The 14,252-nt window shown below is 38.1% G+C and overlaps 2 protein-coding genes across 7 annotated transcripts; one reads left to right on the forward strand and one right to left on the reverse strand.

The window, feature by feature from the left end:
• Nucleotides 1-236: 236 nt before the first annotated feature.
• LOC131300910 (uncharacterized) lies at nucleotides 237-6,650 on the forward strand. Of its 3 annotated transcripts, none has more exons than XR_009191102.1 (4): nucleotides 237-659; nucleotides 2,793-4,223; nucleotides 6,109-6,229; nucleotides 6,297-6,650. XR_009191102.1 is itself a non-coding variant. In XM_058326933.1 (3 exons), exons 1-3 carry the CDS (start codon nucleotides 258-260, stop codon nucleotides 6,169-6,171), a joined length of 1,896 nt encoding a protein of 631 aa, XP_058182916.1. In that variant the 5' UTR covers nucleotides 237-257; the 3' UTR covers nucleotides 6,172-6,650. The 3 variants fall into 3 exon arrangements, 1 of the variants encoding a protein (XP_058182916.1); XR_009191101.1 differs by having other exon boundaries at nucleotides 6,314-6,650; XM_058326933.1 differs by having other exon boundaries at nucleotides 6,109-6,650.
• A 2,836-nt stretch (nucleotides 6,651-9,486) lies between these two features.
• On the reverse strand, nucleotides 9,487-13,456 carry LOC131301541 (uncharacterized). 4 transcript variants are annotated; one of them, XM_058327898.1, is made up of 5 exons: nucleotides 13,231-13,404; nucleotides 12,931-13,090; nucleotides 12,572-12,653; nucleotides 12,358-12,474; nucleotides 9,487-9,823 (listed from the first exon to the last, which is right to left on the reverse strand). In XM_058327898.1, the coding sequence occupies exons 2-5, from the start codon at nucleotides 13,050-13,052 to the stop codon at nucleotides 9,773-9,775; spliced, it is 372 nt and encodes a 123-aa protein (XP_058183881.1). In that variant the 5' UTR covers nucleotides 13,053-13,090; nucleotides 13,231-13,404; the 3' UTR covers nucleotides 9,487-9,772. The 4 variants fall into 4 exon arrangements, with proteins under 4 accessions (XP_058183881.1, XP_058183882.1, XP_058183880.1 ...); XM_058327899.1 differs by lacking the exon at nucleotides 9,487-9,823 and adding an exon at nucleotides 10,180-11,692 and having other exon boundaries at nucleotides 13,300-13,440; XM_058327897.1 differs by lacking the exon at nucleotides 9,487-9,823 and adding an exon at nucleotides 11,738-12,032 and having other exon boundaries at nucleotides 13,231-13,456.
• Nucleotides 13,457-14,252: the final 796 nt, after the last annotated feature.

A 14,252-nucleotide genomic window follows, 5' to 3' on the forward strand; every position in this document is an offset into this window, starting at 1 on the left:
TGATTAAAGCGCCAACCAATCAAAAGTTTTATTAACATCCCGATTGTTCAAGACAGTCCAAAACACTTTTAAACGGTCACGATTGAAGTGTTTACAACACCTTTGTAAATAAGATTTTCTCCACCATCATATGAAATTGTATACATATATGACCGGTTAATATAACTATTAGAATTAAAAGTTATTTTTGAGCATCTTGTTAAAAATTGGCCGCTGAAACTGAAACCCATTGAAATAGTTTGTTTACTTTTTCTCGGATGAAAAACAGGATAAAAAACGCGACAGGAGGAGAGGGAGAGTGTGTGTGTGTGAGAACACGCCAAAATCCCACCTGGTATATACTTTCGCAACTTTCCCCTCCCCCAACTATGGACCCGACGCCACCATCGCCACCACCGCTAGCATCGGCAACTGCAGAAGCACCACCACCCCAAAACCCGGACAATGTCACCTACTTTTTTCCCGATGTAAGCCCTAATAAGCACCATCAGATAAAGAACCGACCACAAGCCATGCCGAATTTCAAGGCGTTCGTAATGGCAATCGCCGCCTCCGATCCTAAAAGACCACTCACCCCGCCCCTGAAGACCCTCATTGAGAACAGACTCAACGACTTCTGCCACGACTCTCACACCCCTGATCATCCCCCTTATGCTGCTGTAAGTAAATCTTTTCCCTGGGATGGTTTACATTAGGATTTTGTTGGTTAAACAAAAAAAAAAAACTAATATTATACTTGCGTCCTCCAGAAAAGATTATCCGGAACTTCGAAATAATGGGTCTTTATCGAAAAAGATCAAACTTAAAAATAATGCGTTTTTATCGAGAAAAATCAAACTATTTTGCCGCTAGTTACTAAATATGAATATTAGTGAGTTCTTTCTATTTGTAGAAAAGAAGTTTGAATTTTTTTGTATAAAGTATTTCTTTAAGTTCTCGCTTTGTGGACTTTTGGGACGAAGGAGTATGTTTATGTATATTTGAATGCATGTATGGATATGCTATTGAGAATTATGGAATGTGTACATGCAGTAGGGTTTTGCGTATATATCGAAGGGGGAGTGTGAGATTTTATTGTAATAAGACGAATAACCCGAAATTTGATTGTATCATTTCTTGATGTCAATTTTCAGAAAGGGTATGTTTGATTACCAAGATAGTAGTAGAGGTTATGGGGGGAGGAATTTTCAATCCTATGTCTCAGCTTGGGAATCTCTGTTCGCGGGTATTAAGTTTCCTCTTCTCACAATCATACTTCTCCAATCATCCTTTAGAACCAGAATCGAAGTCCCTGTGTCCAGCTTGTTGTGTATGTTCAGAAGCCCAATAGTTTGCTGCAGCAAACATGATGCAGGACGGAATTGATACAGGGACTTCAATAGGCGCTGTTTTGGGGGCTGTGAATAGTAATACGTGGATGGTAATTTGTAAGAAGAAGAAGAGAAAGGGTTAGAGAAGGATAGGTCTAGGCATCACACCTAGAAAACCCAAGGCATCACACCTAGGGGCTCTTTAGCATCACACCTAGGGGCTCTTTAGCATCACACCAAAGAGATGATTGCATCACACAGTCAAAGAGCTTGAATGCTACTCAATTTTTTATTAATTCAATCATAATTTGCCATAAGGCTTACAATCTTATTTATACCCATTTCAACTTGACTAGAACTTCCGAACATAAATAACCTTCAACTAACTTTAGACTCCCAAAGACACTTTGAACATAGACTCTTTTACTCATTAATGACATGGAAAAATCAAATGACCTCTTTGATCAACTAATGGACTCTTTGACTGCATTAATGACATGGAAAACCAAATGACTCATTGATCAACTAACTGACTCTGAAGACTTTGACTAGAAATTAAATAGACATTTTGACTTGACAAGAACCCAAAAAACACTTCTAAGAATCCACCCCCTGTCTAGCCAATATCCCAAGTGGACCCATGGGCAATCGTTACCCTCCAGACCAAATGATGGTTAAATTACTGGAATACTGCTGGCCACCTTTTCTGGACCGCATCAAAACATACTTCATGTGGGAGCATAAGGCTCATAAAAGTCACTGGGAGCTCTAGTGAACTTTGATTTTGGTTGTGATTCATCATTAGTGCGAAGTCAAAACCTCTAGTTTTATCTTTGTGTTCCCTTTGTTCTTTTCCCCAAGATTTGTTCATATTTTCGTACAAGGCTATTTGTTACTAATTTACTTGCATATCCAATTAGGTCATAATTGTCCGTCTTTTATTTGTAATTGTTGATTACATGCATGTATGAACGTGTTTTTGTATGCACGTATACATTGATACATAGGTGTGTGCATTATGTACACATAAATTTTTTTTTTTTTTGATCCTCTGTACACATAATTTGTGTTGACGGGGAGGTGTTTTTTGCACATTCTTGTAATTGTGTAGATTTTAAAGAAGAATAAAAATTCACGAAAGTCGGTGAATTTGAACTTCTGAGTACCAACGCCATGTTTAATACAGCAAAAAGTGTTTGCGTTGGAAATTTGAGCTCAAATGTGCCATCTTTCTGCTGAGGAATCTGGAAGTCAGAGAGGCTGCAAAGATGATTTTCTCACTTATTCAGTTACTTGTGCAGTTTTTATGTGTGTGAAACTGTGCAAAAATGTTAATTGTATACTATCTATATTGATTTATTGAAGTTTTTTTTTAGTTTGTGTGGTGTTGCTCTATGTATAGTAATTATACATCTTACGACACTGGTGTAATCTCTGTTCAATTGTAGTAGTTCTGATTGTGTGTTGTGGGATGTGATTTAGATGATAATTACGGCACTTAAGGAGTTGAGTGAGGAACGGGGTTCCAGCGAGGAGTCAATATCCAAGTTCATCAAAAGTAAGTATGATGATTTGCCGTGGGCTCACTCTACGTTCCTGAAGCTTCATCTCTGGAAGCTTTGTGAGAGCGGTGAGATTGATGTGACTCATGAAAAGTGTTACTTGCTTGGTGATGCAATCACCAAATTGAGTCCTGGTCAAAACACCGGTGGTAGTCGTAAGAGGGAAAGGAGGCTCAATGAGAAGAGGGACAGACCTTGTATGAAAGACGTTATTAAAGGAGAAGAAGAAGAAACGACGAGAACTGAAACGAAAATTCAAGTAACAGAAGATCAAAATAAAGTGATTGCAGTACAAAATCAATTGACAAAAGAACGGGAGGTGTTTGAAGAGCACAATCAACCATCTGGAGAATACGATGAAGTGATTGTTGAACAGGATAAAGTAGAAGAAGAACAAGATGAAGAGAGAAAAGTGCAAAATCAAACCATAATACTCAATGATGCAATTGGATATGGAGGTTGTGATGAGAAGACTCGAGAACAAAAGGTGCATACTGGCGTCAGAGAAGAACAAAAGCAACCGAAAGAAGTACAGAATGACGTGAGCGAAGGAAAAACTCTGTCTAATAAAGGACAAGAAATTAAAGAGATTGAGGGAAAAAGTAAATACTTGGAACAGCAAATTGAAGTTATCACAAAACAAGATAAGCGGCAGAAAAAAGAAATTAAATTGCCTGAAAATCACAGTCAAATGGCAGAGCATCAAAGTAGAGTGGTTAAAGGATTATCTTGGTTGCAGATTCATAAGCAGCAGCAACAGGAACAGGAACAGGAGAAGCCACAGCACAGGAAGTTAGTGATTCGGCTTCGACCTCCCATACCTGAATCAGCCTCAGTAGCAAATGTCTCTGAATCGTTGCCTTTGGACCATTGCCGTGACGAGCTAGCTGCATTTATTAAGATATTATCACCAACTAACCAACAATATCAAAATGAGCAGCAGCAACCAGTTAAGCGACGCCGAGGGAGGCCTCCAAAACCAAAACCAGAAGCAGTTGAAAATAGTGGGTTGTTATCAAATTCAAGTGATCTGCCACAGAAGCATCAAGCTAGGGGAAGGCCACCAAAGTGCAATTCATCTCCTGGTCAACCGGGACAGCGACGTCGGGGGAGGCCTCCTAAACTAAGACCAGAAGCTGATGAAACTACTGGGTTGTCGTTAAATTCAAGTTTTCACCATAACCCTCATCCACAGATGCAGCAGGGGGAGAATCTAGTTCTAGGAAGGACTCCAACATGCAAATCATCTGCAGGTAGAGATGCGGAAATTCACAGAAGCAGCAACAACGAAAGCAACCAGGTTGGGGAAGGCCACGAAAGGTGGACTCAGGAATTCAAGGATGGTATCGTGGTAATTGGAAATTTATAGCTGTTTCCCCATAACTTGGGGGCTTGTGGCAGTACTATAGCATTTATCCGTATCCGACACGTGTCAGAGTCGGACACAATATGGAATGGTCAAACCCGCGTAAATACGTGTCCTTTTTGTTGGTTATATTTTTATTTGTCACACACTTCGGGAACATGCTAGGACAAGTTACGAACCTCTCATGAGGTTAGTACGCAAATTTTAAAACTTGGCCAGAGTTGAAAACTTGCCATGAATGCTTAGTTCATGGATACTTATCAGTGACCGTTAATTTATGAATTAGTGAAATAAATGTGTCTCTTTTATTCTCATGCGATAGAAGAAATATGGTTTTTAGCATTTATGTGAACTCCTAAAATACACCTATAGTACAAATGAATTTATATTGAACGTGTTCCGAATGTGTCCGTATGCTATTTTATGAAAATTGTTGTGTCTTTGTGTCTTAGTCGTATCCATGTCCAGTGTTGATGTATGTGCTTCTTAGGTAAACATGTCAATAGTTATAAAGTGACCTTTTAGTCCTTTATAATTGAAATAGTTAGTTCCTTACTTTGAGTAGTACTTAGCTACCAAGGATCAATGAAATGCTAGTAGTATAGGTTGCTCCCTTAATTCTTTTTCCAACCCTACTTCCTTTTTTTGCATTGGCTTGGCTAGTTCTTCGTTTATTGTTCTTAGTGATTACTACTTGCGAAAAGCTGACATGTATGGATCAGAAATGGCCAGCTATTTCTATTTGAGTGGTGTATGGACTAAAACAAATTGGGCCCTGTCTTGTGACTTTTGGTGTGTTCAGTTATCAAGATAGTTGTGGCCTGTGGGACCCACAACTTTAACGTTTCCACTGGGAAACACTTTCTTGCAAAATAAATCTGGCCGAAAGGAAGTAATTTTACTTTTCTTGCATGATTCCTTGTCAAGAGAATACACACGGGAATTAAATTTCATTTTTCTTTGTTTCACCTCACTTCACTTTTCCTAGGAATCCATTTTCCACGCAACATTCTAGACAACTAAATCGAGCCTTGAGGATTTCCATGGCTGTAATCTTGTTGGGGGAAGAAACAAGTGCTTCAAGTCGTCTTGGAGTTCATAAGAGAACGGAAACGCCATAATCTTATACATTAATAATTTAACACGAATTATGTTACTGTTGCCATATCTCTTGTAGACAAGATGGTCTGACTAGACTGGACAAGGAGCATTAAGTTTTGTGAGTTGTCTCGACTTGAAGCTAGATTATGATTAAAACCGTGTCTGACTCATACAATGGGCAAATAGCAAAGTATTAGTGCTTTTGGTTTTTTAAAGGGATAAAGGGGTCTTTGGATGTTTTCCCCTATTGTCAATTAGGAATACAACTTTGGATTTTGGTTGAAGCAGCACGTTTGCTCCCATTCTATATATATGCTTTGGGAATCCGCTAAGCATACATAGAGTGGGAGGACTTCTGTTTTTTCATTCCTTTTATTTGAGACTCGAGAGGTTTCTCAGTGAAGCGAGGAAAATATGGAGAGGCCAGTAATAGAGGCAAGTGGACCCTTGACGTCCTTTCGTCCTCTTCATTGGAAGCAGTCCATAATATTTCCATCGTATATTCTTTTGCTCATACATTGTGGGTTACTTCTCCTCCTACTATGGACATTGGCTCTACGTGTGCATTGAGCAGCTGATTCGCACCACTTCGAGCATAGAGAGTCCACAGAGTCTAACCTGAATTATTCTGGTTTCGTATGTGAATGCATTGTCATTTTGCTTGGGTCTTGCGCACTAAGCAAGTTTTTCTTATCTCTTTTGCCGGGAACCATATATAAATCCAGATTGTCTAACACATTCTTTTTTTTTTTTTGGGATCAATTCACAGGTGAGCATCTCAGAAGAAACTCAATCACAATCTGCTACTCTAGTGCTTCCATCCAATGGATAGATTGTTCACTTTTTGGGTTCTTGCTCCTATGAAGCAAACTTTTTTGTTGATTCTTGAGGTAAAATTTTACCCAGTTCTTGTTGAGGCCCATCTTCTTTGTCTGAACTTCTGTTGTATGATGTAAGGGGCTTCCTACATGTAGATATGTTGCACCTTCTCTGGAAGCAATGCCGTCAGGAATATCAAGTGCTCCTTTTGCTCCTTATGGGATTCCTTTTGCTTCTGAATTGGAGATTTTGGGGACTTGGATGGTATGCTGCTATCGTCTGCTGCTTGTCCATTCATCCAATGGCCAATTGGGTACCTGGTCTGTGATTGTAGTGCCGCAATGGAGATATTGTTCTATTTGTATTTTCATAGGCACCAGTTATCTGGGTATAGTATTTCTCCATCTTACCTTAATGTGGAGTGAGTGATGAACATAAAAGACACCATAATTCACTGGTCGGTCCATAAACAGTTTCCTTTCCAGACATCAACCCAGCAGGGTATTCTGTCCAACCTTTTCCAGTTAGACCCTTTGGCCTTAAGAATGCCGATTCTAAAATAAGTGATTGCCTTGCTACTCCCTTCTTGATCGAGCTTGGGACTAACAGGAATGGTTGGCATAAAAATAACCATCTCGTTCGTATAAATTTGGAACGCAGATGATGACACAGGGCGGTAGTGCAGTAGTGGAGTTGCAGGGATAATAATGTTCCTGTGAAGAGTCCATATCTGGATTTGTCAAAAGGAGTCGTTTGTGTTTGTGTACTGGTTAGACTCGTTTCCATACATTCCCCATCAATGCCCTCGATTCTATTTAGATTTGTTTGCTTAAATAAAGGGATCTTATTAGTTGATTCCGACGGTCACAAACGCATGATCAAAGCATCAATCTCACATGACATGATCAAAGCATCAATCCCATAACAAATTATTCAGCATGGTTCCTGACCCTTGTAACCATGCAAATGTCGGGTATGCGACGCTACATGCAGCAGCGAATCCATGAATTTTGATCAGTGGTGTCATTTAATAATTTTGCTGTAAATCCTTAACATATCTACCGTAGAGGCAAACAAATTTGCACTTCCCAAATCTTAAGCAAAAGAGTACTTTAATAGTTACTTTGCAAACCCAAAGCAAGTACATTTAACTTTTACATTTGCCCTCTACGAGCTTCCGTGTTCTAAGATCTTTGTATAATAAGTTCATTATCAATACTGCTCCCATTCTTAGCCTTACAAATTCAATGCGTGAGTTTGCTTGAACAAATGGATGAAAGAAACTGGAAATGGCGTGACTCACGTTCAATCCTCTCTATTTTTTTTTTGGGTAAAGCATCCAATCTATTTTTTATTGATAAAGTAAGAGAGAAGGGGAAAAGGTTAGACCTTTGCAAAGTACTCCATCTGTCTCATAATATTTGTCCGGTTCGCAAAACGAGAACATAGTATAATTTTTTTGAAAAAAAAAAACTCAAATTTTTTCAATAATTCACTAGATATCGATGAGTTCTTTAAATTTATGAAAAATATTTATTTTTTCTTGAAAGAAATGCATTATTTTTTAGTTCTCATTTTGTGGATCGGACAAACATTTTGGAATAGAGGGAGTAAATAAAAACAAAACACTAGTAATTAAATCTAATTTATTACGTGCAAGGGAAATATAAAAAAAGAAAAGTCGAATAGCTTTAGACCCCATTCCCCTTAACTTTTAGATAAAAAGTTACTCCATTCGTTCCTTTTTAAGTGTCTTGCTTCGTAACATTAACTTATTAAAAATACATCATCATTATATCTTTCACATCAACTTTTTTCTCCACTTTTCCTACTTACTCATCATCATTACACTTTTACTTGTTAACTTTTCAAAATGGAATCTACTTTTAGGGACAAAATAGATAAAGTACCAACTTTTACCTACTAACTTTACAAAATTGACATTTATTAAGGGACGGCCCAAAAATGGAATACTGGACTCTAAATAAGGGACGAAGAGAGTATAGTTTTCTACATATTTGAATTATTTTCGCATTTGTTAATTTTGCGCCAAAACTTTGGTGACGTATTGATTCGTCTCGACAAGATTTTGACTTTTTTTTTTTTACTTAAAAGTAGTTTTCTCCCAAAATATTTGGGTAGAAGTAAAAAAAATTACTTTTTCGATTCCTCTCGTCGAGACGAATTAATAAGTCACAAAAATTTGATGTAAAACTAACAAACGTGGAAAAAATTGAAATAAGAATAAATGTGCTAAAAGTTAAGGGAAACATTAGTATAGTAATATAGGAGTAGTTTTTGCAGGCTTCTAGTTCTAGTACTAATAGCACTTTTTACCTAGTGATCAAGTGGAAGCTGATTAAACCTCTAAAAAATGTACGGGCTCAATAGCTTTCTTGTAGTGGTGTCATCTAGTGTTAGGTCAAAAAAATGAAGAAAAAAAGTACTCGATTTAAGTTGTGGGATTTTTGTTGAGTGGGTACACTTGACACCATAACCACTTGAATGGCGTTGCCCCTGCCTACATGTATGAAATTCATCAGAAGTTTTGGTTATACACAGTGGCCGCTTCAACCCTTTTAGTTCGGTGGCTTGGGCGTTCATTTGTAGAGTTAACTAAATTAAAATTGCATTATACCAGACTAAAATATATACAAATGGATACACAACTCCATACCTAGGGTGTTCAATTGACAACCTATGGCATAATGTGGAGTCGCCAGGTGCCAGTGGTTATACAGGCCCTTAAGTACTAAGGTCTTGAACCTTCTTCAATCTGATCACTTACACGCATCCAAAACGCATCCAAAGCTGCAATGGAAACCACTACATAACACAAACTGATCCCCATTGGTTTGAGAGGTTCTAGAACATGTTTGGGATTTGATAAAAGGTAAGACGCTTGTCTAAGCCCGTCAAACATTAACGTAAAATTGCAAATCACAATGCATCCCTCCTAGGAATGACATCTCGTAAGAGATTACTGAAGTTGTCTTGTATTGTTAGCATTCTTGCCTGACCTCCCATACCCAACCGCACTGCAGGTGCACAAACGATATCCCCCTCTACCAGCCTGCAAAATTTGATTACCAACTCCAATCCATTATTTCAACTCCTTTTCACTTCATAACACACAATGTTTGCACTAATTGAAAGGTAATTAAAAACATGTCAACCAGTTGATAACATGGTGATTCACTGTTCACATAGTAATGTTGATTTTGAATGAAGAGGCCTATACATTAACTTTGTATCTAGAAGGACACTAAGATGGCATTTGGATCTTCAATTTATGAAGGGATATGCGAAGCGAAAAGGGAAAAATAGATTTGTCAACCAGCTACTTTCTTTTTTGCTTTTGCTCTACCCTTTCATCACTACGTCCACAATTGAATATCCACACACAGCCTAAAAGAATGCCCATCCGAGCGAGATGGACAATTGCAGTTTCATGTAATTTCTAGATGTCAAAAAGAAAACACTAATCATTACAATCTCATCTGCCAAGAATGTTTTCTCCATAAGCATTGACAACTTCTTAAAATTGCCATGAGATTGAAGTTCTGTAATACAAAGCTGAGACTTTTTTAAGGGACAGAAGTTTGACACTTCTACTAGCCACTTCCATCAAGTTGTCCATGGGAGGCAAGGTGCGCCATGTATTGCTGCAGCATGGAAAGGAAAAATCAGAAAAAGGTTAAGTACAGTAGACTTCCATTCTGTCCAAGGAATCACCATACTATCCAAGTGAATAATTTTGTCACAACAGGTGAACCAAAGGGATAAATGGATGGCACTGCTACAAATATTTCGAAATGATATTGACAATAATGCACTCTTAACTCCAAACAAAATGCAACTAAGTAGCAGGAAAGGCAATACAGTAATCATACGCTTAACGTGGCCAATCCTTGCATCAGTTGATTGAAAGCCAAAGTTTACTCTAATCCAAGAATATCTCTGTCATTCATTGAGTCAAGGTTAGTAATGCCAGCAAGACAAAACCTCAATGTCATTCTAGTAGCTAGGTTGTGTTTAAGGTTGTTGAGTTACATTAGAAGACTGGCATGTCAGGTTATGCATTCTTAGCTCAATTCAATCACCCACAAATAGATTTGTAACTGTGCACAAGGACTTGAACTAATTCTAGGATAAAAGTTAACCAAATTGCACCGAATTGACCTTTTTTAACCGCGACTTTTTCTTACCTATATCAATCCACTCATGTCTCTGTCTTGTGCAGAGGGGTGTTTGTAGAATTTAGCAAGCTCCAGTCAAAATGTGCCTGAAAAGCACTTAAGCTGGGACCCATTAAAAAATCTACAGAAAACCTCTGCCCTATTGTAATCCAGCTCAAGCACATGAAAACATGCACCAAGGAAACGAACATCCCACAGACCATGCTCAAAGCTCAAGAGCACTTGCAAAAACTTTCTAAATTTAGTTTTCTATTGTGCAGAACTTATATGTATTTTGGCTAAGGTTTTCTTTCTGATAAATGGGATGAATTCAGCATCATTTGCAAGGTAGTGCAACTCAAGGTGCCATCAAAGTCTCCACAAGCTTGCAAACCATGATTCCTCAACCAGGTTTTTCATGTTTATTAGATAATGGAGCAAGGAGCTTTGTGGTCTGCTATTGTATCCAAATCAGAGAAGATTAGAGCCACTTGGAGTGAAAGCTAGCGAGAAGCTTAGAAATGACTCAAAAAGTTAGACTGGGAAGGGTAGTTAGTCCCTGTTTAGCCTAGGAACTCTGGATTTGAACACGGGATATTTGATTGGTTGGACGTGTTAGTTGTTTTTTGTCTCGACAAGATCATTCTTAAAGGAAGTTAAGATAGTTTATGTCCTATATTTGAGGCAATTCATATGAGGATCCAGTCGTACGTCTTGCACAAATCAAACAAACAGATTCAAATAAACTAAAACTGGTCGCATTGGCAAAACGTAATGGTTTGGCCTATTCACCCCATGCACGATTCCACTCTTCAATGCTTTCCTCGGGGAAGTTGATGGCAGCAGGAGCTAATTTAGTTTCTAGTAACACAGCTTGGCAGGTAACAGCAACCAAAGACAGAGAGACTGCCTCTTAAAATGAACCATTCAATGTTGCCCAAAGGGATTTCACAGCAAACTTTTTTTCAGGCAGAAGATGAATCTACGTTTATGATAATATCTCTGTGTTATCCACAGATATCAACATTTGGGAGACAGATATGATGCTTATAGCTTGAAGTGTAATATGGTCTATGAACTAGAGTGACATTCCTATCGTGAAGAAGGTAAGCTATGAATGTATTAGATTCCATAGGCCAACTTTGTGTTAAGCTACCAATTGTCCCAAAAACTTAAGCTAATAGAAAATGGGCCCTTTAATCCTTTGGCTCACATCCACAATCGTCTTTCAACCCAAGAGAAACTGATATCTTTGGGCCTCATTGATAGTGCTAGCTGCACATTCCGTAGAAGCAATATAGAAGACCATATCTAACACTTTGAACCGGCACAAGTCGACAACCAGCTTCCATTGTCCTGAAAACATCTTAAGTTCAATATCGTATGGTCATACATCTAAGCCCAAGAATATGCCAAAATATTAAAGTACTTCACCTTTACAGGCCACAACCTGATTATTATTATCAAGAGAACCTGGGTAAATCAGAACTACAATATGGACTCGATGTAATGATCCATGGATCGAATATCTGGATCACCATTTCTATGTTCCTTATTTGAAGCCTAACTTCTATTACCTAGGTATGGTTTCAGAAATACAACTTGAACTTGATGCATGATGACATGAACTGAATTCTTAAATCTTTCTATTTCTTCTTACTGAAGCCTCACTTTGAGTATCAACCAGCAGCTGTTGCTGCAAAAAAATTAGCTCCCATTGTTACCCACAGGTGCATATATTCTAGGGGCCCTTGGAATGACTGCAGAAATCAAAGGGCTAAATTTTCTGTACTACAGCACCTAAGGATATACATATTATTGTCCAGGATGGGTCAGTATCAAAATTGGGAGTCATCGAAACAGTAACAGGCCATCTAAATGTGATGCCAGGTCCTATTTCCTATAATATGCATATTCCTAACAGAATAAATAATAACAATGAAAACCCTCAACTTTCGTCCAATTTAGATGTGGTGAGACTCAAGTGAAAGGCAACCAGTAATTATTATTATTGAACTTACTGCATGGTATGCATATGGAGATTTCCCTTGCCGTTCAAAGTGTTTAGCCATGACGCTCCATTCAATCGGTCCCCACTCTTCCTCTTCGAAGCAATTTCCAAGCGCAGCTTTATATAACTAGCAACAAATCCAAATCAAGATAAAATCATTTCCGGCGGCAAGCTAAAGAAGATTAAGAAAAACATGTAACCGCAGTCCAAAAGGTCTAGCTGACCTTAGCAGTGTCGGTTAAGAGCTCAGTTCCAGCTGGGTAGGAAGCATAGAATTGGTCAGCTCTAGAATACCCAGCTCTAGTCCTGCACACATCCCAATTATACACACATATGAGAAACCCACATGTGCTTCGACAAGGCAAACGGATATTCAAAGTAACTATGAGAAATGCTATATGGCGGCGGGCTTCTATTCACACTAAATCACCACTTGGTTGGATGCTAGTGATGGCTTTCATGTTTTGAATCAATAATATGATCAAAGAACTCAGTTAAATCATATCTGGCCACGCATGCGCTGAAATAGAACAGTGATACATAATTGGTGATATATAACACTCTGGATGAGTAATCTACTCACGTATTGCTCGTATAAGCATAGCTTATGAGCGCGCTGAAGCAAAAAAAACCGGCATAGGATACAATTCTCCTGAACTTCTGGATCTTTAATATCTCCTTGCACCCATCATATAGCCTCATCATGATTGATCATCAGACAAAGTACGAATACGAGTGTATCCCTGAGAATTAAAAAAATAAGAAAGAACACATCTTGTTTAGACATTTAAGCAAACACCTTGTGTCCTTGGAAGTTTCCATTTGAATTACTTAACACCTGGTGCTAAAAGACTTTCAAGTAACAGAATAAACGAAAAGCTACCTTATTTCTTTGGTTTTCTACGTTCATGAACTTTGAGAGAGAGAGAGAGAGAGAGAGAGAGAGAGTAACAGTGGTCGGAAGCTTAATTAAGATCTACGCAGTCAACACCCCCTTCGCTGTGGACAGCAGGAGGAATGAAAAAACAAGAATGGAAAAGGGTTTGGGTTAATTTCATTTTTATCTTTATTTCGTCCCCAAACTAATTGCATAGTGGGCCTGTTTGCGAGTTTTTTTTTATCAAAAAAAAAAAAATCTATTTTTTAAAATAATTGGCCAGAATACTCTAATTTTTAAACTATTTTAAAACTACTCGATAGAACTACTTCAAAAGGCGCTACCCGAGAAGCACTATTCTGAATGGTGCTATATGCCATGTGGCGTTGTGCGTTGTGCCGTGTGCCATACAACTGTGCCATGTGGCGTTGTACGTTATGCCATGTGCCACTCAGCTGTATGACGTGGACTAACACTATTTAAAACAGCTCTATCAAGTAGCGCCACCTCAATTGGCTCTACTCAAGTAGCGCCATCCCAACTGGCGTGAGAGAGGTAATAAAAACGTGAACAAAAATGGCGATGAATTTTTTTTTTTTTATCAAACCACAAAAATAACAGGGATGAAAATTTGAATACAATGAAAAGTAAAATCGTTAAAAATATATATTTTTAAGTCATACACCCATTTTCAGTTTTATTAAATTCATTCAGGCTTTTTAGCTTTACTCAATTACTGCAGTGTGTTTCAGCCTTATTCAATTACTGCAGCTTTTTTCACTCTTATTCAATTTATTTAGCTTTTTCAGCCTTATTCAATGCATTCGGTCTTTTTAGCCTTCATCAATTCCTACAACTTTTTTCAGCCTTATGCAAATCGTTGAGCCTTTTCCAACCTCATTCAATGCGTTTAATCTTTTCACCTGCAGCTTTTTTAATTCCTTCAGCTTTTTCAACCATCATAAATTTCATGCAACCCTTTTGATAATGCCAAAACTCATTTTGTTCCTACCAAAACTCTTTTATTA

This window comes from Rhododendron vialii, chromosome 9a, assembly GCF_030253575.1.
Source record: "Rhododendron vialii isolate Sample 1 chromosome 9a, ASM3025357v1".
Taxonomy (NCBI): domain Eukaryota; kingdom Viridiplantae; phylum Streptophyta; class Magnoliopsida; order Ericales; family Ericaceae; genus Rhododendron; species Rhododendron vialii.